At 39.8% G+C, this 21,931-nt stretch overlaps 1 protein-coding gene and 1 long non-coding RNA gene across 3 annotated transcripts in view; both read right to left on the reverse strand.

Moving 5' to 3' along the window:
* The window catches only part of RNF169 (ring finger protein 169), a 109,079-nt gene extending 90,978 nt beyond the window's left edge, over nucleotides 1-18,101 (reverse strand). For both annotated transcript variants that reach the window (XR_014250430.1, XM_082411266.1), the window contains exon 1: nucleotides 17,556-18,101. Coding sequence is in view for 1 of the 2 variants with exons in the window: in XM_082411266.1 (XP_082267392.1) it covers nucleotides 17,556-18,057 (502 nt within the window). In the remaining variant the exon portion in view is untranslated. The remainder of the gene's footprint in view (nucleotides 1-17,555) is intronic.
* On the reverse strand, nucleotides 445-16,733 carry LOC309637173. The gene is made up of 2 exons (XR_014250440.1): nucleotides 12,555-16,733; nucleotides 445-12,491 (listed from the first exon to the last, which is right to left on the reverse strand). It is a non-coding gene; the product is annotated as an uncharacterized lncRNA (long non-coding RNA).
* Nucleotides 18,102-21,931: the final 3,830 nt, after the last annotated feature.

A 21,931-nucleotide genomic window follows, 5' to 3' on the forward strand; every position in this document is an offset into this window, starting at 1 on the left:
GAAACTACTATAGAATGTCAAAGAGTTATAAAACTAAACACCTGACTGCAGCTCAGAACAGAATGAGGTAGAGGTACACACAGCAAAAGAAGACAATGAATCAAAGTACATCTTCTACAACAAAACCTATGTAAGTGCAAAGATACACAGGAAACAAGAGGCCATTATCCATACTAATCTCAAGGTTACCTGTTTATACTACCCACCAAACTTCTGAACTATCTTCAAATGGAATATTCGAAAGGAGAAAGTTCAATGTTAAATTAGGCATACCATTTAGAAGTAGGAAGGTGGAAACATGGGGAGTGAACCACAAATACGTTCTAAAACCAAACTAAAGTGCTTTCCATTTTATCTACTATTTTCTTGGTTTACTCCTTCTAACTCTCCAAGAGTGCAGATGACAGCCAAGTACCAACTGTCTTAGACTAACGCAATTGCTCCTGTACCTACTTGCCCAAGACATTAACAATTTACAGTAGGCAATATAAAGAGCGTTTACCTGGAAAGAAGAGGAAGTGCACAGAGAAAAAGTTAAAAGTTAAGAAAATATTCATATCAAATTTTAAAGCTGCTTACCTAAGTACCATAATTAACACCACAGATTACTGCTATAGTAACTCAAACTGTGTTTTAAAACTATCCTTGGCAAAGAACTAATTAAATCAAGATGTCACAACTCACATACCAAGAACTTAAAACATGTTTGTAAATTTCAACCTAATAATTTCTAGGAATCTTAGAAAATAATCTAAAATACAGAAAAACTTTTACATAAAAACATTTTCATTGAAACATTGTTCATAATTGCAAAACAAAAACTGAGAATAACCTAAATGTCCAATATTGAGGGAATGATTAGGCTAATTACGGACAGTCCATACAATGTACTATTATCCTGGCATCAAAATTATATAGAAAGATTTTTTTAATAATATGCAATATTGGGTTTCCCTGGTGGTGCAAGGGTTAAGAATCCGCCTACCAATGCAGGGGACACGGGTTCGAGCCCTGGTCCGGGAAGATCCCACATGCCACGGAGCAACTAAGCCCATGCACCACAACTACTGAGCCTGTGCTCTAGAGCCCGCGAGCCACAACTACTGAGCCCGTGAGCCACAACTACTGAAGCCCGCACATCTAGAGCCTGTGCTCTGCAACAAGAGAAGCCACCACAATGAGAAGCCTGCACACTGCAACAAAGAGTAGCCCCTGCTCGCCGCAACTAGAGAAAGCCCGCGCACAGCAACAAAGACCCAACACAGCCAAAAATAAATAAAATAAAATAAATAAATTATTAAAAATGCAATATTGCTTTAATTAGATAGGAAACCATTTACGTTAAATGAGAGATGCAGACGCCAGACTGAATATGCCTTATAATTTCAAACGTGAACATTAAATAACAAATGGAAAAAGAAATAACAATATAATTGTAGAAGTCACAAAGGGAGAAGAAAATATTAATGATAACATATCAAGTTATCATACATAAGTGTGTAAGAATAATGAAAACCGTTATCAGAGATCAGGAAGTTAAAGAGGGAAGTGAGCAGTGAGGAAGAGGGAGGTGCTGTGGGAAGAGAAAATACACCAAAAAAATGCATGAAACCCTTTCCCCAAAGCACTTATTAACACAGCTTATTAGCTAAGACAAAGTCATAAAAAGTTGTAAGAAGAGATTTAAATAATTACAGAGACTATGACAAATGCAAAGTCACAAAATGAACAATTGCCAAATGCATCTTACAAGCAAATGTTCCAACAGACATCTGTAGGAGCAAGAGAACAAGGGCTGGGAAGCAAAGTCAAGGCTTTAGGAAGGTTGGATGAAGCTGAGTCTAACTGGTAAAACTTAGATTAAGTTAAAAGACGGAAGGGTACGTTCCTGGTGGTCCAGTGGTTAAGACTCCGCACGCCCAACGCAGGGAGCCCGGGTTCGAAGCATGCCACAACAAAGAGCCTGCACGCCACAACACAGATCCCTGTGCCACAACTAAGACCCGGTGCAAGTGGTTAAGAATCCACCTGCCAATGCAGGGGACACGGGTTTGAGCCCTGGTCTGGGAAGATTCCACATGCTGCGGAGCAACTAAGCCCGTGCGCCACAACTACTGAGCCTGCGCTCTAGAGCCCGCGAGCCACAGCTACTGAAGCCTGTGCACCTAGAGCCTGTGCTCCTCAAGAAGAGAAACCACCGCAATGAGAAGCCCGCGCACCACAACAAAGAGTAGCTCCCGCTCGCCACCCGCACGCAGAAACGAAGAGCCAACGCAGCCAAAAATTTAAAAATATAAATAAATAAATTTGTAAAAAAAAGAAAGACCCAGGGCAGCCAGATAAATTTTTTTTTAAGTCTTTAAAAAAAAAAAAAGATGAAGAGCAATCCATGTGAACAACAAAGCATGACCAAAGTGTGATAACACTACTGAACTGCACGCTTAAAAGGTTAAGACGGTAAGTTTCAAGTTATGTGTTTTTTACCCCAATTTTAATTTTTTTTAAGTGTGAAGGCTAGATAGTAAATAAATACATTCTGCTAGAGCAGAAAGTTTATGTAGGAGAGTTGTATAGGCCAGAAAGGGTAGGTTGGGGCCAAATTATAGAGGACCTTCAACATTAGGCTAGGGAATCTAAACTCATCCTGTCATCAACAAGGATACTACCATATTTAATCTTATTAATATTAATAAAACTATTAATAAACAATAAAACTTCAGTTATCCAGCATGCTTGGGGAATAAGATGTTCCTTAATTTTATGTGGTAACAATGCCAAATTTGGGCAGGATCTTCCCCATACACAGTTACAGCACTTCACCATCCACACGTGTTTGCCGGATAACGTTCAAAAGTACAAAGATCCCAGGCTGTGGAGACCAATCAGACTCCATCACTTATCAGTGTGACACTGGGCACACTACAACTTCTCTAGCCTTCAGTTTCCCCACTTCCCAAATAAATTGTTATGAATGATTAAATGACATGATTTAAAGTAATGTCTTGTACAATGCTGGATATATAATTGATATTCATTAAGTGTTAGATACATCCTTATAAGGAAAAATTCTACTTAATCTTTTCAGGGATAGAAATTTCTCAGAATTGTAGGAAAGTATAAGGGATTCAATGAAAAAAAATGGCATCAGAGATTTTTTTTCTCTATATATAAGTGGGACAACTAGATAGTGCTTATTAACTGCTAATAAAAATTAATGATAAATATTCAAATTCCAAGTTGCATCTTGCTTCCTTAGCTTAAAAAATTAACCTGATTTGTACCTCGATCTGGAAAGAATAATGAGTCTTAAGCAGCCTAAGTCTGTGTAGACTTACGGCCAGATAGTAAATATTTTCAGCTTTGCAGACCAAAAGACAGCTGCTCAATTCTGCCACTGTAGCATGAAAGCAGCCATAGATAATATGAATAAGTATGGCTGTGTTCCGATAAAAATTTACAAAAATAAGCAGTAGGCTGGATCTGGCCTGCTGAATGTAATTTCCTAACCCCTGGTGCTATAGATTGAATGTTGTGTCCCCTACACAATTTATACGTTGAAACCTAATCCCCAATGTGATGGTATTTGGTGGTGGGGTCTTGGAAAGGTGATTAGGTCATGAGGGCAAAGCTCTCATGAATGGGATTATGGCGCTTATAAAAGAGACCCCAGATTTCACTTTGTCATAAAGCAGAAACTAACACACCATTGTAAAGCAATTATACTCCAATAAAGATGTTAAAAAAAATAATAAAAGAGAGACCCCAGAGAGCTCCCTTGCCCCTTCCACCAAGTGAGGACACAGCAGGAAGACTGCCATCCATTAACCAGGAGGCAGGCCGTCACGAGACACTGAATCTGCCAGTCTTGATCTTTGACTTGCCACCCTCTAGGACTGTGACAAATAAATTTCTGTTGTTTTTAAGCCACCCAGTCCATGGTATTCTGTTATCACAACCCAAATTGACTAAGACATCTAGATTAGAAAAAGACAAAGTAAGAGAGTAGAGATCAATAGAATTTGCAAAAGCAGGTATTAGCCAAGAGTAGAGTCAAAGTGTAAGGTTCCTTGTTGAATCCAGAAATGGCCCAAACAACAGGCACAGCAAGGCAGCCCACACTGGATCAGCACAGTCCAAGCATGAGGCACACAATAAGGGAGGTGGCAAAAGCAAATGTAGGTACAGGAATGCTGCAGAGATGAAGGCCGTGCAGACCTAGGCAGACCAAGACCATGTGGGTGTCCCCATCTCTATATCCACCACCACCCTGGACAAAAGCCTTTGGACTTAATTTCTGCTCTTTTTGAGGTGAAGAATCATCCACAATAGTCCACAAGGTGGAATGGTACCAAAATTAGAAAGAGTGTAGGATTTCGAACCATACCAACCTGCATTCAAATCTACTACCCACTGGCTTTGTATCTACCAGTATTTATCCTTGCTAAGCCTGTTTCTTCATCCATAAAATGGGAGTAATACCTACCTTAACAGGGATGTTTACCTCATCTAATCCTCCAGTACCCTCTTGGTACAGATTCTGTGCACATTAAAATGGTAGCCTAACTGGCGGGTCTCTTAAGACTCTTTGCCTTTCTATCTTCAACACTGCTTCCCTAGTTCTTTATAAAGCAGAGACCTGACCCTATCATCCTCCTGCTTAATAACTTTCATTGGCTTCCCTCTGCCTCCAAGATTTATAAACAAGACTCAGTCTACCACCCCATATTTTCTCATATTCCCTCAATACTCTCCCCTCCCCAGCCTTCACACAGTATCACTATTCCTAGATATGCCAGACCCTGTCTCTTTACATATGCCACTTCCTCTTCCCACAATGTTTTTTCTCTTTTTCACTATATGATAATTAGTTCAAAGCCCTGTTTATTGCCCTCTCCTTTGCAAAGCATTTCTCACTTAACCCAGGGAGAATTACATTAGCCTTCTGCAGGTCCTCACAACATTCTGCACTTACCTCAATTGTAGCAGGATTTATTACCTGTGTTATAATTACTTGTTTCTGCCTCTGATTCCCCAAACTAGGAGATTTTCTTGAACCCATGGGGATGATCTCTAGGTATGTGTCTCAGTATAAAACAGTGGCTTAAGATTTTTTTTGTTGAATGTACCAATGAGAAAGTGCTTTAAAACCAGCACCATTTTGTACTAAGATCTTTTAAAGAATTTGCTGTCTGAAGGAAGATCAATTTGTAAAGCTTTTCTTTATAATGAAACCAAAAGTAAACTTTAGTAAAGTCCAAGTCAACACCAAATTAACAGGGTCCAATCTTTTGAGGTTTTATCATAATAGTTTTACAGAACCAAACACTAGACAAAACACAAGAGAAATGGCAAAACAGAAGTAAAGGGAAAATAGGTCCACTGCTATTTAGAAAAATAAAAACCAAAACTGGATATAAGTTGTCTTCAGACTTAAAAATTTAATTGTACACACATGTAATGAGGAAGACTAGCTCAGTTCTGTTCTGAGAACTGAGTTCCTCATCCTGAATCTGTAGTTCTATTGCCTACAGGATAAGCAAGGCCAATGCAATCTTTGAGAGCATTAATAAGAATTTAGCATCCAGATGGAGAGACGGTAAACCTCACTAAATTTTGCACTGGTCAGGCATTATTTAAAGCATGAGGGTCAATTCTGAGTGGCATATTTAAAGATGAACAGAAGGATAAAGGAATCATGATATATAATCAAAAATCTTTTTTTAAAGGATTTTTTTTTAGGACTCTTTTTCCTTTATTAAACATTTACTGAGTATCTAAAACATTCTAGGTACCATATTAAGTGCTGAATACACAAAGACATAGTCCCTGACCTCAAAGAGTTCAGTGTAATGCCAGAGACAGACACACAAACAAGGAACTGAAATCCAGTGACATGACGAATACACATACTCACGTGGTGGCACAAAGGAAGGCAATCAACTCCTATTTGAGAAAAAAATTCACAGAGCACTTGTTTCACCTGAGTATAATCTGACAGAAGGATAAGAGGGAAGACTATTCCAGACAGAATAATCATAGGTGACAAAAGGTCAGAAAGGTTTCAAAAAGCATACTATATTACAAGAACTGTAAGTAGTGTAGCATGACCAGAAATTTGGGAAAGGGAGAAAGAGGACCAAAGAGATGAATTTGAGAAGTTTAGCCTAAAAATTTAGATAGAAAAAATCATGGTCTTTAAATATTTGAATATTGAAACTAGGGAAGAATATTTTGATTCACTAGAAACTTAACTTTCAAACAATTAACATTGTCCAAAACTAGACAGCAATGAGTACAGAGTCACCAGAATGGGAGAAATATCCCTGTTCATGTATAAGTTCCATCTTCCCTTGGTATTCTAGATCTCATCCCTAGCTACTAACGATACTGAGAATCATTCCAGGTGTTTTATTGGCCTTTCAGTTTCCCTCTTCTGTGAAATGTCTATTCAAATCCCCTCACCATTTTTCTAATGAGGCGTCTGTCATAGTGATTTGTAGTTCTTCATATATTTTGGACATTAATCTTTTGTTAATTATTACATTGGAAGTATTTTCTCACATTCTGTGGTTCATCTCCCTACTTTATCTTTTATCATACAGAAGTTTTGATTTTAATGTGACCAAATTATCAATCTTTTCCTTTACTCTGTATTTTTTGTTTAAAGAATTCTTCCTATCTCATTTTCACAGATACTCCTAGTATTTTCTAAGTTTTATAGTTTGACCTTTAATCGATCTGGTATTAACTTTCTGTGTATGGTGTGAGGTAAAGATCTATTTTTCCTTGTTTTCTGTAAGGTTAGCTAACTATCCACAACTGAAAATATTTTTGTCCCATTGATTTGTAATGCCACCTGTCATCTACCAAATTCAAATATATGAGGCCATGTTACTGGACCCTTAATTACTTTTTAAACTATTTAACCTTGCTTCAGTGTTCTTGGCCACTAATCATTCGTATTGACAAGTTCCACTAAAAAAAATTAAAATTAAAAAAAAATTCCCTTCTATTCCAAGTGTTCTAGCTTTTAAAATAACAAATGAATGGTAAATTCTGTCAAATGCTCTTTTGAGCATCTACTGAGATGATCATATGGTTTTACTCTTTATTAATATGGTGAATTACATTAGATTCTTAATGTTAAACTGAACTCTCATTCCCAAAATAAATACTACTTGATTGTGATTTAAAAAAAAAAAAAATACACTACTAGACTAGTGCAGATTTCACTTGGGACTTTTAAAATCTACATTCATTGGCCTATATTTTTCCTTTCTTATACTGTCTTTGTGGGATTTTGATATCATGTTGTAAAAGCCCCCCAAAATGAGTCTAGAAACATTTTTTATTCCCTGGAATGGTCTGCACAAGGATTATCCATCCTTCAATATTTGGGTAACCTGTAAAACCATCTGTGCCTTGTGTTCCTTTAATGGATAGAATTTTTTTTCCTGCTTTTTACTATGAAAATGACTCACATATTTATTAGAGACACCAGTACAATGAACCCCAACATATCCATCACCCAGCTTCAACAGTCAACCCACTGTCAATCTTATTTCATCTATTTCCCAAATCTTTACTTGTTCCCTCTCCCCTTGAATAAATTGTTTTGAAGAAATCCCAGACACCATATCATCTTACCTATGAACATTTTAGCATCTCTCTTAAAAGTAAGGACTCTTTAAAATATGTAACCAGAAAAAAGATTTCACACTAAAAATTTAATAATCTTTAATACCAACAAATATCCAGTCAGTATTCAAATTCCTATCAAATATTTTTATACAGTTTTTCAAATCAGAATCCAAATTAGTCCATACGCTTAAATTGGTTTTGTCTTTTAATCTGCAGGCTTCCCTTCTATGTATTGCTTTTCTCCCCTTCTTCGTCACATATTTGTGGGGAAAAAAATGGGCCATCTGTCCTGTAGTTTCCCACATTCTGGATTTTGCTCACTGCATCCACATATTACTTAGTGGGTAGATTTTACTACTCAATTTCTTTTTCAGTTACATTTCTATTAATATTTTCTACTTATTCTTGACTCAGCTGCAATAGGTTGTATTTTTTAGGAAACCGACTATTTTACACAATCTTCCAAATTCACGTGCACAAAGTTTTCCATATTCAATATGTATGGGTTTTTAGAAATCCTTAGCATAGCTATAGTCATATTCCCTGTTTCATTCCTAACATTGTTCATGCTTTCTTGCGTTTCTTTTTCATTGACCAATTTTGCCTGAGATTTGTCTATAACATAGAGCCTATATTAATATCTTCAATGAGTTAGATTTTGGTTTTATTAATCCTCTTCACTGTTTTCTACTCCATTAATTTCTATTCTTATCTTTATTCTTTCCTAACTTCTACTTCCTCTGGGTTTAATCTGCTGTTACTTTCCTAGCTTCTTCAGTTGGCCACTTAATAATTTTCAGCCTTTCTTCTATTCAAAAACCGTACAGATTCTAGGACATAAATTTTTTCATATTAATATTGCTGAAATTGGGATGTTTCTTACAATCAGTCTTACAATCACCGTCAGTCCGGCAAGCAGTGATGGTGCAACTGTCATTGCTTATATATGTATGAACATGAACAACTAAAGAATAAGCTTGCAAAAGTAGTAGTTACTTGGCAGTTATCCCTGGTGGCATGACTAGACAACTGTAACTTCTCAATGTTAGTCAATAAACCTATTACAGACCATCTGACAAAGAACTATGAGTCTCATCTGAAAACCTTTTGTTGATACCTGCTGGCCAGCTCAAGAAAACATCAGTATCAAAATTTGATGGGTGCCAGCAATTTGAAAGAAAATGCTGGAGATAGCATTAAGAAATGTTCTATCACCAATGCTCTCAATGACATAGTGAGCAATACTATGTAGAAAAACACAAACCTCTGTGATTCCATCAGAAAGTGATTTAGAAGAATCAAACTCTGCATATGAAGTCACAGGAATATTCTACTAATTTGTTACTTCACTTCCTTTTATAAATATATGCATGAGTGATATGCTAAATCTATATCTAAGTAAACATGTAAGAGTTCTTTCAGTAAGCATAAAGTTTCAAAGTCTAAGTGATAGGAAAGCACTGTATTTGAAAAGTAATAGTCCATCTCACAAATGATGACATCTTAAGATTCAATGAAATATGATATAGGCACTTAAATTTTCCTCTTAGGAAATTAAGGAAACACTCCCATTTATCACTGCAACAAAAAGAATAAAATACCTAGAAATAAACCTGCCTAAGGAGGCAAAAGACCTGTATGCAGAAAACTATAAGACACTGATGAAAGAAATCAAAGATGATACAAACAGATGGAGAGATATATCATGTTCTTGGATTGGAAGAATCAACAGTGTGAAAATGACTATACTACCCAAAGCAATCTACAGATTCAATGCAATCCCCATTAAATTACCAATGGCATTTTTCACAGAATAAGAACAAAAAATTTTACAATTTGTATGGAAACCCAAAAGACCCCAAATAGCCAAAGCAATCTTGAGAAAGAAAAATGGAGCTGAAGGAATCAGGCTCCCAGACTTCAGACTATACTACAAAGCTATAGTAATCAAGACAGTATGGTACTGGCACAAAAACAGAAATATTGATCAACGGAACAGGATAGAAAGCCCAGAGATAAACCCATTCACATATGGTCACCTTATCTTTGACAGAGGAGGCAAGAATATACAATGGAGAAAAGACAGTCTCTTCAATAAGTGGTGCTGGGAAAACTGGACAGCTACATGTAAAAGAATGAAATTAGAACACTCCCTAACATCATACACAAAAATAAACTCAAAATGGATTAAAGACCTAAATGTAAGGCCAGACACTACCAAACTCTTAGAGGAAAACATAGGCAGAACACTCTATGACATAAATCACAGCAAGATCCTTTTTGACCCACCTCCTAGAGTAATGGAAATAAAAACAAAAATAAACAAATGGGACCTCATGAAACTTAAAAGCTTTTGCACAGCAAATGAAACCATAAACAAGACAAAAAGACAACCCTCAGAATGGGAGAAAATATTTGCAAATGAAGCAACTGACAAAGGATTAATCTCCAAAATTTACAAGCAGCTCATTCAGCTCAATAACACAAAAACAAACAACCCAATCCAAAAATGGGCAGAAGACCTAAATAGACATTTCTCCAAAGAAGACATACAGATTGCCAACAAACACATGAAAAGATGCTCAACATCACTAATCATTAGAGAAATGCAAATCAAAACCACAATGAGGTATCACCTCACACCAATCAGAATGGCCATCATCAAAAAATCTAGAAACAGTAAATGCTGGAGAGGGTTTGGAGAAAAGGGAACCCTCCTGCACTGTTGATGGGAATGTAAATTGATACAGCCACTATGAAGAACAGTATGGAGGTTCCTTAAAAAACTAAAAATAGAACTACCATACGACCCAGCAATCCCACTACTGGGCATATACCCTGAGAAAACCATAATTCAAAAAGTGTCATGTACCACAATGTTCATCGCAGCACTATTTACAATAGCCAGGACAGGGAAGCAACCTAAATGTCCATTGACAGACGAATGGATAAAGAAGATGTGGCACATATATAAAATGGAATATTACTCAGCCATAAAAAGGAACAAAATTGAGTTATTTGTAATGAGGTGGATGGACCTAGAGGCTATCATACAGAGTGAAGTAAGTCAGAAAGAGAAGAACAAATACCGTATGCTAACACATACATATGGAATCTAAAAAAATGGTACGATGAACCTAGTGGCAGGGCAGGAATAATGACACAGACGTAGAGAACGGACTTGAGGACACAGGAGGGGAAGGGGAAGCTGGACGAAGTGAGAGAGTAGCACTGACATATATACACTACCAAATGTAAAACAGATAGCTAGTGGGAAGCAGCCTCATAGCACAGGGAGATCTGCTCAGTGCTTAGTGACCACCTAGAGGGGTGGGATAGGGAGGTTGGGAGGGAGACACAAGAGGGAGGGGATATGGGGATATATGTATACATATAGCTGATTCACTTCGTTGTACAGCAGAAACTAACACAACATTGTAAAGCAATTATACTCCAATAAAGATGAAAAAAATTTTTCCTCTTAGTACTGCTTTGCTGTATTCCACAGATTTTGATATATAGTGTTTCCACTGTTATTTAATTCTAAATATTTTCCAGTTTCCATGATTTTGTTCTTCATCCATTTATTTTTAGTTTATTTTTGCTTTTACTTTTTAAATTTCCAAACATGGATAGGAGGTGAGGGGAATCAGTTATATTTGTTATTAATTTCTAATTTTATTGTATTGGGGTCAGAAAACATGGTTTATATATCAAGCTTTGGTATTTGTTGAAAATTTCTTTGTGCCTAATTACATAAATTACATAAAATTACATAAATATTTCACATTTAATTAAAAAGAATGTATATTCTCTAATTTGGGAAATGTATCGTTCTATATATACATAGTAGATCAAGTTATACATTGCATTTCTTTTCTTTTAGTGATTATCCTTCAATTTTTAATATGCATCTGACTGAAAGATGCATATTACCCCTATAGGAGTGATCTTTCTAGAATGCAAAGATGTACTCCTCTTTCAAACTCTTCCGTGGATCCCCCTTTCTTAGCATGGCATTCAAAGTCCACTATTATCCAGTAACTGCTTATTTCTGCAATTCTGCCTCCTTCCACTCTCCCACATGTACTCTATGCTCCAACTACCCATATTTGCAATCCCTAGAACTCTCCTTTTGTTTCACACTCTTATGCTTTTAAAAGTACTTATTTCCCTCAGTTTCATCCTGCCTTCATCTGCCTACTGAATACTCATGGTCAAGTGTCTGCCTTTCCAGGAAGCCACTCCTGACCCATCCAAGCTGGGTTCTCTTTTTTTGTGAAAAGAGCTAACATTCGTTGAGCTCTTTATATGCTAATAACTCATTCAGTCTTAACAACAACCTTATGATTTTGCTACCACTACTATCCCCATTTTCAAAATGAGGAAACTAAGGTACACAGAAGTTAAGCAATGTGCCCAAAGACAAACAGCTATAAATGGCAGACCTGGAATTTGAACACAGATAGTCTGTCTCCAGATCCTGCTCCATTAACTTGCTCGATTAATATATACCATATTGCGTCCTACAATTATATCTTACGTTACAGTTATTGCATTTATTACCCCACATTCCAGTTACACGTTTATATAGCAATCTTCTCAACTACACTGACCTTAATAGACAGAATTATGCTTTATTTCTATTTGCAGCCCCAGTGCCTAGCACACAGAAGGCCCTCAACTCAGATGGTTACTAAATTAATGAATAACTAAAGGAAACATCCCCATAGTCACTGCATTAGTCCAGCCCGTCTTCACCTCTTGTCTGAACTACTAAAACAGTCCCCTAACTAGACTCCCTTCCTCCAGTTTCTATTCCCATCTTTCCTCCACACTCCTTCATCTGCCTACTGAATACTCATGGTCAAGTGTCTGCCTTTCCAGGAAGCCACTCCTGACCCATCCAATACTGTCTTTCTAAAGCACATTATGACAGTGTCATTCCATTACTTAAATATTTTTAAGGGCTCCACACTGTCTATAGGATAAAGTCCCAAATTCCTTCAGCATGACATACCATGACCTTCATGATCAAACTTCTGTAGTCTCTTCTCTCCTCCTTCCCCACTCCAGCCCCACATTCCATCTATATTTAACTTCCTGGCAGTCTCTGAATATGCCAAATGCCTTCATGCCTTTGTGCGTGCAGGTTCTTTTGCCGAGAATGGCCATCTCCTCTTCCCTCACCTGGTGAACTCCTATTCTTTTTCCAACACACAGAGCAAATGCCTTCCTCAAGTTTCCTCAAAAGACTGTCAGTTATCCCACTGTTCTATTCTTCTTGGCATTATGCATTTACCTCACTTACCACTTTGTATTATTATTTGATAAGGTGTGTTTCCCCAACAAGACTGTGGAATCTTAAAGGACAGGAACCACGTCTTACTCATCTTTTTTATTGTATTCTCTTACACAAGTGTGTACCCTAAATGCTCACTGAATTAGTGGAATGAAATTTGACAAACATATCCTACATCCTACACTAAAGCAAACTCAGATTCAAATGAATTCAAGGCAGTCAAGTCTTCTAAGATTAAATGGAAGTTAGACAGGGAGTAGAAACATGAATGAAAAACAAATATCACCTAAATTCCTGCTGCTCAATCCCGAATTCTACAGAATGGAGCTATTCTGTCAACGGTAATTAAGGCTTAGTTTATGAGGTAATCTCATCCTGAGTTTTAAAAAACACAAGGCAAATATTTCCACATTAGTAAAACATATAAGGACACTCAAATTCTGGAATATGTGTTACTAGGATAAAAAGTTGAGTCATTTTACACATTTTAAGACAAATCCCTTCAGACAAGGGAAATTCCTGTCCTTTTACACTACAATCACATGATTTCATTATTCATTAGTCTTACATGCAATTTAGGTTTGCACACATAGCAAACATTGTCTGCCAGCTGAGTAATAAACCAGAACTACTTGTTTTTCACAGAAAGAAGAAATTTTTTTAATGGATAAATGTCAACCCTAAGTGAACAGGGAGGTTGGGGTGGGATAAAGGGAAGGAATAAATGGGGCACTATTCAATTTTTTTGAATTATTCAATTTTTGAAATGCACTTTTAACATTACAAATAGAAAAAAAATTAAACTGCCAATTTGAAAGATTCATCAGCCTTTGTCTAGCTTTTCTCTTCAATTATTACCCATGGTAAAAGGAAAAAGAACTGTCCTAAAAAGGTTTTGGTTTCAAGTTCAAAGGCAGCATAATTTAGAATGATCATCCTTGATTTCAAATCAAAAGACTAAATGAATTCTTAAAGTTAATTATTATCAATGAGGCTTGGGACTTCCCTGGTGGCACAGTGGTTAAGAATCCACCTGCCAGTGTAGGGGGACACGGGTTCAAGCCCTGGTCCGGGAAGATCCCACATGTGGAGCACCTAAGCCCCTGCGCCATAACTACTGAAGCCAGCGCGCCTAGAGCCCGTGCTCAACAACAAGAGAAGCCACCGAAATGAGAAGCCCACGCACCGCAATGAAGAGTAGCCCCCGCTCACTGCAACTAGAGAAAACCCGCGCGCAGCAACGAAGACCCAACTCAGCCAAAAATAAGTTAATTAATTAATTAATTTAAAAAGAGTATTATCAATGAGGCTTAAGTGTTCTTATATTTGTAAATCTACCTATGTATGTCTGTATGGTAAATCTTTTTTAAAAATCAATGGACCAGGACTGTTTCTAAATTTAGAATATAAGCTCTAAGAGGGAGGGATCTTTGACTATTTCATTCACTGATGTCACCCAAGGATCTAGAACAGTGTCTGGCACAGAGTAGGCACTCATTACATACTTGCTGAATATTGCTCAATATGGTCCAAATACTTAATATGTCAATACATACAATGAGCTGCAGATCCTCAAAGAACATACAGTTGAAGTCTAGGTTCATCTTGAAATGATCACCGACTTAGCCTTCAACACACACTGCTGCACAAATTAACTGATACTGTATCCAGAAGCAAACTGACAGTGTATGTAAGAATAAAATAAAACACTTAATACAGAAGTTATTAAGGTTCTGAACTTTAAATCTTGCCAAGAAGCTGACAAAAAACAAAAATATCACCAGCACAACCAAAATTTTCAACACACACAAACTCTTCCACTTTTTTCAGAAAAAATTCCAAAATTCAATTTGATTCAATTCCAAAAGAGCCATGGGACTTCATTAAAAAAAAAAAAAAAAAAGTAAGAATTTCACTTAAATACCAGTGAATTTACTACAAAATTTTATTTCCTGTTTTATAAAGCAGGTCTGCCCTTTCTTTTATCAATTGACCTAATTATGCCAAAAGAATACTGCTAAGTAATATACTTCTGTATTTACCTAAAATTGCTAATTTTGTTGCTGTTTCCCACTCATAAAAGTGTGATGTAATTATTATGAAACTGGTATTTTTACTCTGTCTATTACAAACCATCATGAACATTTAACTGTGAATTAGGTTATGTTTTAGCCCTTATTTAAGGGTTAGCCTTTCAGCCCTTGTTATCTGCTACTAACCCACAATGACCTGGTCACTCTCTTCTCTGTTCTGGGCCTCAGTTCTCTCTTCTGTAGAATGAGGGAACTGGGTTAAAACAAAAGTACTTAACCTTTTTTTTTGCAACCCTTGGAGAATCTGGTGAAAGCTACAGGTGAACTATTCATAAAAATGTACATATACATTGTAAAACAATTTTATAAACAATAATTCATAATGGTAAAAGACTGGAAACAACCTAAATATCCACCAATAGATGATTAAGTAAATTATGTTACATCCATTCAATGAAATTCCTTGTAACTATAAGTACAATGAAGAAACCTTCTATGTACTGATATGAAAAGATATCCATCATGTATTGTTATATGAAAAAAAGCACCAGTGCATATAATATATAACCTTTTATGTAAAAAGATCAAAAAATAAAATAAATATATTTGAATTTCCATGTATAAGCATAACGAAACTGTGGAAGAATCAACATGAATCTTTGGTGAAAATGGGAAATGAAGAAAGGAGTAGGAGGAACCTTTTCATTGTATACTTTCTTATATTTTTGTTTGAATTATGTGAATTGCCTATTAAAGCTTTAAATTAAAAAATATTGCATATAAACTCAAGAGGTCTAGACAACTTGCTAAAGCTAGAAGATTATTCCCAAACCCTGTTCAGCAATACTCTTCTATAATGTTTTGACTTAACAAGCATGTAATTATATACACTCAATGATACAACAATAAGAACATTTAAGGAAAAATATTTTTCATGATGGTCCTCATACAAACATATAAAGTAACTGGTGGATATTCAGTGACTCAACAGAGCCTAATTTGAAATCTCACTTTATATTGTTTTTCTTAATCACTGATACCCAAATTTCTTCAAGGAAAAAGTTTGCACAAATCATCAAGTCATACACCCTCTCATGGTTCAAATCTCAGACCTGATATTCCACAAGGGAGTACAGGCTTCGGAAATAGAAATTTCTATCCTACGGGACCATATCAATAGTACTAGTATGGAGACCAGAGAAATACTGTCTTAATTTTTTTTACCATAATCTCAGAATTTGAAGCAAATTGAATAGCATAGATGATGTTTGGGGAGGTCTTCATCCCTTTTCTGAGCAGGAATCAGGTGGAACTGGGTTTTCATCCTTGGGCAACTTACTTAACCTCTCTTGGCCTCAGTTCCATCTATAAAATGGAAATACAAGTACCTATCTCATAAGGATGCTATGAAGCTTAAAAGGAATAATAAGGAACACAGAAAGTAAGACAGAAATAAAAATAAGGTATCCTAGGACAGTGGCAGGTGTCTGACTGCTTGAATCAAAACAGACTGCATTCTGGAACCTGTAGTTTCTAGTGACTGCACTTTCATACACAAGCAATGTCTCCTTTTCCCTACTGAAAATAGCACATGGCAGAATTCCCAACTCAAAAGGTGCAAATATCTGTTCTTTCCTAATTATGTTTCTTGAAAAATCTCTTCCTAGGTAAGCTTTTATCAAAGAACTCTAGCTGTTGTGTTGACTGGGTGTGTCTCAAAGAGTCCCAAGTTATAACACAGTTTTGTTTTGTGTTTTCAACAGGGCACTTTCTATGTCAAGCTCAGCACCAAAGAGTGGCAGGCTGCTGGGGGGTGGGGACGGGGACGGGGGGAAGGCAAAGAAGTTGAAGACAACAGTCCTTCAACGGACTCCTAATTGCCAGGAAAACCTACACTGCCATCGAGACAGACGCAGCCTCCGCCAACCAATCTCCGCTTCCAAAACTTTTAAACCCCATCCATCTTTTTTTGTAGAGCACTGCTGGAGCTTATTATTAGTTATTATAGATATAAATAGCCGTCATTTATTACGTCTTCTCTACGTGCCAGGCTCTTGCGTTTTTCAAGATTTTGTGAAAACTGCACATATGAGCTCAGACGCTCAAGTCTGAAAAGCTCCCTTCGCATCCTCAAAATCAATCTAATCTGCCCCTCAAACTCCGTATATGCCACACCTCTCACTGACCCATTCAGGCCCAGGGATCACATCTTTACAAGCAATTCAACCCCAAGCTCTTCACCCAACACTAAATCAAGCACTTCTCGGATCCTCCACTGCCCCTACAAAGTTCAGTACCCTCCTCCACTCACCAATTCCAACCTGGCCCTAACTTGTTCCAAGAAATGCTATGGCTCCCTCCAAACTTCTGACTCCAAATCCATCGTGCCCGTACTTCATCCCGAAGTTCAAAATTCAGAAACACATCTGCACCTGGGGAGAGCCCGGTTCCAACCCTACGAGAACTCTCGACACCCGCTCGAGCAGGGCCAGGGCCTGGGACCCTCCACCCCCTAACCAGGCCAGGCCGAGGCGCGGCGGCCTCGCTCCGGACCCCAAGGGGAGGAGAGGAAGCTCCACCTGGCTCCGCGGGCGCGGCGCGCGTCTCCTGCTCGGGCCTGGGCCCCGCGGCGGCCGCGCCCCCGTCACGACGCGGGCGGCAGCGCTCGGGTGGGCCGCGGCGGGCGCGCTCGCCCAGCACCTCAGCGTCGGGCTGCCAGTTGTCGCGGGCCCGACGGCGGGCCCAGCCCGGACCGCGGACGCGGCAGCGCGGGCAACCCGGGCCCGCCGCGTCGGCGGCGCGTTGGGCGCAGCCTCGGCACAGCGAGTGGCCGCACGGCAGGGCCGCCGCTTCCCCCGGGGTCTCCAGGCACCCAGCGCAGTCCGACTCCTCCGACCGCGGCGGTGGCGGCGGCTGCAGCAACGGCGGCGGCAACACCAGCAGCGCGGGGCCAGAGGCCGGGCCCGGGGTCCCAGTCTTGGCTGCCGCCATCTCGTCACAGCGGCCCCGCCGACCCCGCCGATTCAGAGCTGCCGCTGCCGCCGCGGAAGAGGCCCGAGTACTCGGACCTGCCGCCGCCATCTTGTTTCCCGTTTGTAGGGAGAGTCCGTTGCGAGGGAGAAGAGTAGAGGGCGGGGCAGTGAGCGGCGGGCACCGCTATATACATATTCATGAGGGGCGGGACTCCAGAAGAGGGTCTCTCGAGACCTGGTTGGCATGAGGTGAAACCTCATTAATATTTATTAGTTATCCTTTATCTGTCTGGTCTTCGGCCTTGCCTTCTAGTCTTTGCGATTTCCTCTTATTGAGCCAAATTAAGTTGAGGACTGAGGGGATTTATTTGGAAACTGAAAGATATTAAACTTTGTGAAGTAATTACACTTATTTATCCTGCAATACCCTGATAACTGAGGCTAATGTGATTGGGGAGTATGTGAATTACTCAGAACCCTGCCTCTGCTTCATAGCTTGTTGTGACTGAGACCAGTCCTACCCTGACCAGCAACTAACTGCCAAAAATAGCAGCTTCTTGTCAGTCCACATCTCAGTATACTCTCTCTCCAGATTCCTTCCTGAAACTTCCCTCCCTTGGCTGGCAAAGCCACACTTTCCTTGGTTTTTTTCCCCCCTCTCAGCTCTTTCTCAGACTCCTTTCTTGAGCCCTCCCCCTTGTTTCGGGCTTAAATGTGGGTATTCCTCTAGGCTCAGGCCTCAGTCCTCTACTCCTTTCTGTGTATTGCCCCCCCAGCCCATACCCCACCTCACATGTTCTTCCAGCTGAAACTCTCGAATTGATATCTGCAGTCCAGACATCCTGAGTCCAGCCCTGCATAGTCAACTGCCTGATGGAAGCATCATCTTGGATGTCTGCATCCCTCATGTACCAAACTAAAGTCACTGTCTTCCACCCTCCTTTCAAAACAGCTCTTCTTATTTCCCTCATTCCAGTAAAGATACTATTATCCCAGTTCCTCAAGCTCCAAACCTGGTAATCTTTACTTCTCCCTCATCTCCCACATCTGTCAGTTTCTTAGTTCCGTCAATTCTCCCACCAAAATGACCATTTTCCTACCTATCCTCTCCTCTTCATCCCATTCCCACTGTCCAATTCAGGTCTCATCATCTCTCACCTAGATTATTGCAGAAGCTTCTACAAATTGTCTCCCTGCCCACAGACTCTCTTCCTCCAATCCATCCTCCATAGTTCTTAGAGTTACTTCCTAAAGGACAGCTCTGACCACACCATTCCTGCTTGACTTAGTCACTGAGTGAGGTGCTCAGACTTTGGTGCCAGTCCCCTTTCTGGATGCAGAGGGTACAAGAGAAACAACGGCTTCCCTCTGACAGAGAGAAGGTTCTGCTACAGCAATTCTCCCACCCTTGGCTTTTTTTGCACTAAAGTAGATTTGGAGCAGGAAGGCATTCAGCAAATGGCATTTCCTCTTGGGAATCTTTATAAGAAAGCACAAGTTTTGTATGGAGAGCAAAAAAAAAAAAAAAAAAAAAAGTAACATAATATAATGGAAGGCATCAGAGGCCCTGGGTTTCCATGAGATTGCCTGGAAACAGTGCCTGAGCTGATAGTAAACCAGTCCAAGGCAGAGTGATTGGTGGAAGTCAGCAGAGCAAAGAAAGAAGTGGATTCCCAAAATGAGAACGAGATGGCTAAAGGACAGTGAAGAATTGAAGAAGGGTCAATGAGTAATTGAAACAAGGGCTTGTGTGCACAGAGGCCCAGACAGTCAGAATCCTGACAAACTCAGAAGTATGGCTTCATCCAGGCTGTCCTTCCAAAGGTCCTCTTCATTTCACTTCCCACTTGAGGTTCTTGAGGATGCTTTGCCCAGATTCTGACAAGGAAGGCCTGTGGTCCAGAGATCAAGCCAATTACTCTTAGAAACGGGGCCCTTGGTATGGGCTGTTCACTCTTGACAGTTTGGGGCTCTCAATCTGAAGTCTACTTTCTATTGGAGAAGCTGAACCATAGCAGTGTAGCATGCTTTCTTGAATACAAATAAAGACAGGAAATTTCTTTTTGCAGAGGGAAAAAGCAAGAGTTCTGAGTAATACTAGACCAAAAGCCAGGAAATCTAGGATTGGTCATGACCACTTTCTCCATTTCATTAATTTGGATAATTTCAAACAGATAAATTCTCTCTGGACCTTATTCACCTCATCTTTAAAACAAGTGTACTGGAATTCAGCAGTTCTCAACCTGGGATACACTTCAGAAAGACACACACATGTGCACACACGAACACACACATATATACACATATGCCAACGTCCCTTTTCAGATCTACTGAACCCAAAAACTGAGGATGGGATGCCAGCATGTAAATTTTTATAATGCCATAGGAATTCTAATGAATACTCCTAGATAATACCACTACAATAAATAAATTCAAAGGTCCTTTCTAGCTCTAACATTCTAGAAGTCTGACTCCTAATTTCCAGTCTCTTCTCTCCTCTATGCTGTTGCCAAAGTAATCTTACTAAAGCAGTATCTGTGACAGAAGGCAAGGCAAATCTAAGAAATTTGGAGAGTTATTCACTATGTGGGAAAATGAGGGCGATGAGGATGGTTTTAAAGTGTCAAGCCTGGGAAGCCTGAGATTATGATCTCAAATCACAACTAACAAAAGAGAGTAACTGGGAAGGAAAAACAGTCTGAAAGATGAGGGCATGGTAGACATTTTGCTTTATTTAGTTACCATCAGCATCCAAAACTTCCTCCTGTTTGGGGGAATGACCCATTCTGTGCAGTTTTGCTGAGACTAGGGAAGCTGAACCAGGGAGAGAGCCTTCTCCCTGCCCCGGGGCAGCCAGAACATGAAATATGACCTAGGCTCGGCCACGTGGCCACTCCTCTCTGAACTTTGAATCTTCAGGGGATGACACAAAGGCATATTGACAAGTTTAGAATTATTCACAGGAACGGAGACAGTAGGTGTCCAACCACAGTGGGTCCCTTGGGGGTTGGGGTAGAGGGGGGAGTGTCTCTACCGTGGTGATGGTGGCCATGCCAGATTGTTCCTGAGGCATGAACTTGGCCGTAGTGCCTGCTGCCTGGCCTTCCTAGGTTACAACCCATTTTCCACAATCCAGCTTGCCAGCCTTCCTGTCAACTCTCTATATCCTTTGAGTAAATGTCTTTTTTTTTCCTTAAATTACTCACAATTTCTGTTGTTTGCAGCAAAGTACTCTGACTGAGACGCTGGTTTGTTGTTTTTAAAATGTCACCTGAAAGGACTTCCCTGGTGGTGCAGTGGTTGAGAATCCGCCTGCCAGTGCAGGGGACACGGGTTTGATCCCTGATCCGGGAAGATCCCACATGCCGCGGAGCAGCTAAGCCCGAGCGCCACAACTACTGAGCCTGTGCTCTAGAGCCCGCGAGCCACAACTATGGAGCCCATGTGCCACAACTACTGAAGCCCGCAGGCTCTAGCGCCCGCGTGCCTCAACTCCTGAGCCCACATGCTGCAACTACTAAAGCCCGTGCGCCTAGAGCCCATGCTCCGCAACAAGAGAAGCCACTGCAATGAGAAGCCTGTGCACCACAACGAAGAGTAGCCCCTGCTCGCCACAACTAGAGAAAGCCTGCGTGCAGCAACGAAGACCCAATATGAAACCATCTGAGAAGCTTAGTCAGACAGCCTAGAGTAGAAGAAGCCCAAGTTGCATGTGTTGCTTTTTCCCGAAGCCCCCACCTGTACCACAGCCCACCCAGGGAAGAAGGACTTACAGGCTTGCTCGAATGCAGTCACTGAGGATGCCCACTGGAACAGGTCGCGGTGCAGCCACACCTACAGTGCTTCCTCTCCAGCTGTCTTTTCTCTGCCACTCCTGCCATACTTTCTGACGATTGCATCACTGCCAAAATTCCCTGCCATCCTCCTCATAGTGTGTCCCTAACTAGCACTCCATGGTCCATACCACCGCCATCACTTTAGCT

Source organism: Balaenoptera physalus (assembly GCF_965194825.1).
Source record: "Balaenoptera physalus genome assembly, chromosome: 10".
NCBI lineage: Eukaryota > Metazoa > Chordata > Mammalia > Artiodactyla > Balaenopteridae > Balaenoptera > Balaenoptera physalus.